Here is a 2,101-nt window from a genome sequence, read left to right on the forward strand (position 1 = left end):
CAAAATGGATTGAATCACCAAGAGGAGGCTGTTATTGCTTGTGAAGGAAGACATAATGAATAAAAAATATAATTAATTATTGTTTAAAAAACTAATCACAAATTGGTTTCGAGTTGTTTTTCTGGATTTATAGGATTTTATGATTTTTTTTTTTTTGCTCAATTATAATATATATATTAAATTGAGTAAAGGATAGAAAAACTATAATGCCTTACCAAAAATAATAAAAAATCTAAATATCCTGAAATAATCCTACATGACAACAAATTTGATAAGTACATTAGAATCATAAATATGGATTGACCAGTATTTATTATGTGTATATGGATAGAAAATAAGCATCAATAAGTGTAAACTCTTTTCCTGAAGAATTAATAGTATAAATATTTGGAACATAACTCAAGGCAGCATCAGTTCAATTCATAACGTAGAATACAAACAAAATGGTTTCAAAGGCAATTGCTCTCTTTTTCGTCCTGTCATCAGCTCTTGCAGACACTCAATACCAACCTCCTACCTATACCTATCCCGATACCTTCCAACAGCCCTCCTCTACATCTCCATTAAGAACCGATCCCTACTCTTACCAATATGCCGTCCAGGATGTAGAATCTGGCAATGACTTTTCAGCTCAAGAGTCATCTGATGGACAAGTTGTCTCGGGATCATACAGAGTACTTCTTCCCGATGGTCGAGTTAAAGTTGTAACTTATGAGGTTGAAGGAGGAAGTGGCTTTGTGGCTGATGTCAAATATGAAGGAACACCTTACTATGCTGTTGGTCCACAAACCAATTATTGAAGTAACGACTAACTATTCCGTTGATCCACGAGCCAAATATGACATTTAAAATTTAGATTGTTATATATGTATTCTTAAGTTTACTTTTTCGGTAAATTACATGGGATAGTATTTATTTATTAATAAATAATTGTTTTTAAATTTTGGTAACATTAATTTAAAAAAGAAAGGTGCGGATTTTTTTAGCTTCAAATTAGCTCACACATATTTTTACCTTTATAAAAGAGTTATTGGCTCCCCGAAAAGAATTTATCAATTATCACCACCTTAATATATATTCTTGATATATTTATATGTATTCATTCAATTGATTCTTAAAATCCCTTTTCTTGGGAGTTAGTGCTACCTGGGTCTCAAAATGTTTCTTTTTATTAGAAACATATAGGAATAATACGGTCAAATTAGCTATTTAGTGTTTTTTAGGGGCCTTTACTAGTATCTTGTGCAAATTGTTCTAAAATATAATATTCTAAATTTAAAGAGCAGGGTTTACCAACTAATGGTATATGTTTGATTGCTTCCCCTCTTATTAGTTAGATGAAGTTGCAGATATTTGATATAAGAGTTCTCCAAAAGAAATTTTTGAATATGATTTAATTCTATAGAAGAAAGTGCTAATTTTTTTACATAGTTTTCTATCTATTCCTTTCTAATTTAACTTCTAATCGCAGATCTTCTTTATTAGGTCGTATAGAGAAAGGACCTCTTATTAAACCTCATCAAAGGAAGACATTTTTTGACGGAGGATTAATGAAAAAGTAATGGGACTATTAATTTTTTTCATAGTTCATCTCATATTTATCGTGTATTGGAGAAGAGGGTCTCTGGATGAACTTGTTTTCATCTATAAATGACTTCACATTTAATAATTAATGTCTCACCTCTAGAATTGATTAAAAGTGTTAAAAATAGTGTTTTTTATTTGATTTCTAAGTTGAGTACATACATATTTGGGGTTCATTTTTGAAGAATTTATTCTCAAGGATACCTCATCCTCCCTTGTACATATATATTGATAGAGGATATGCTCATGAACATATGCCTTTAACCTCAGGAATTTTCAAATTGTATTATGGATTAAAAACTTAAGTGTGGATTGCACAACATTTTAAGGATGAATGAGTCAAGATTTTGACTATTTTAATGCAACAAATCGTTATTATCACCATTAATCAAACTGAAAACACGGCACATGATGAAATTGGGTGTATATTTCTTTCGTTTCAAATTGATTTGGATAATTTATTATAACATTCAGCTCAACTTTTACTTACGGATATTTATGTATTACATTCTATTTA

At 29.9% G+C, this 2,101-nt stretch overlaps 1 protein-coding gene across 1 annotated transcript; it reads left to right on the forward strand.

Annotated features, from left to right (window-relative positions):
• The first annotated feature begins 443 nt into the window (after nucleotides 1–443).
• On the forward strand, nucleotides 444–800 carry LOC121127994 (cuticle protein 18.6-like). Its single transcript, XM_040723572.2, has one exon. It carries the CDS (start codon nucleotides 444–446, stop codon nucleotides 798–800), a length of 357 nt encoding a protein of 118 aa, XP_040579506.1.
• Nucleotides 801–2,101: the final 1,301 nt, after the last annotated feature.

This window comes from Lepeophtheirus salmonis, chromosome 13, assembly GCF_016086655.4.
Source record: "Lepeophtheirus salmonis chromosome 13, UVic_Lsal_1.4, whole genome shotgun sequence".
Taxonomy (NCBI): Eukaryota; Metazoa; Arthropoda; class Copepoda; order Siphonostomatoida; family Caligidae; genus Lepeophtheirus; species Lepeophtheirus salmonis.

Bases quoted from the DNA above. Each gene is read 5' to 3' on its own strand.
- LOC121127994 (XM_040723572.2), top strand. From the start codon at position 444: ATGGTTTCAAAGGCAATTGCTCTCTTTTTCGTCCTGTCATCAGCTCTT.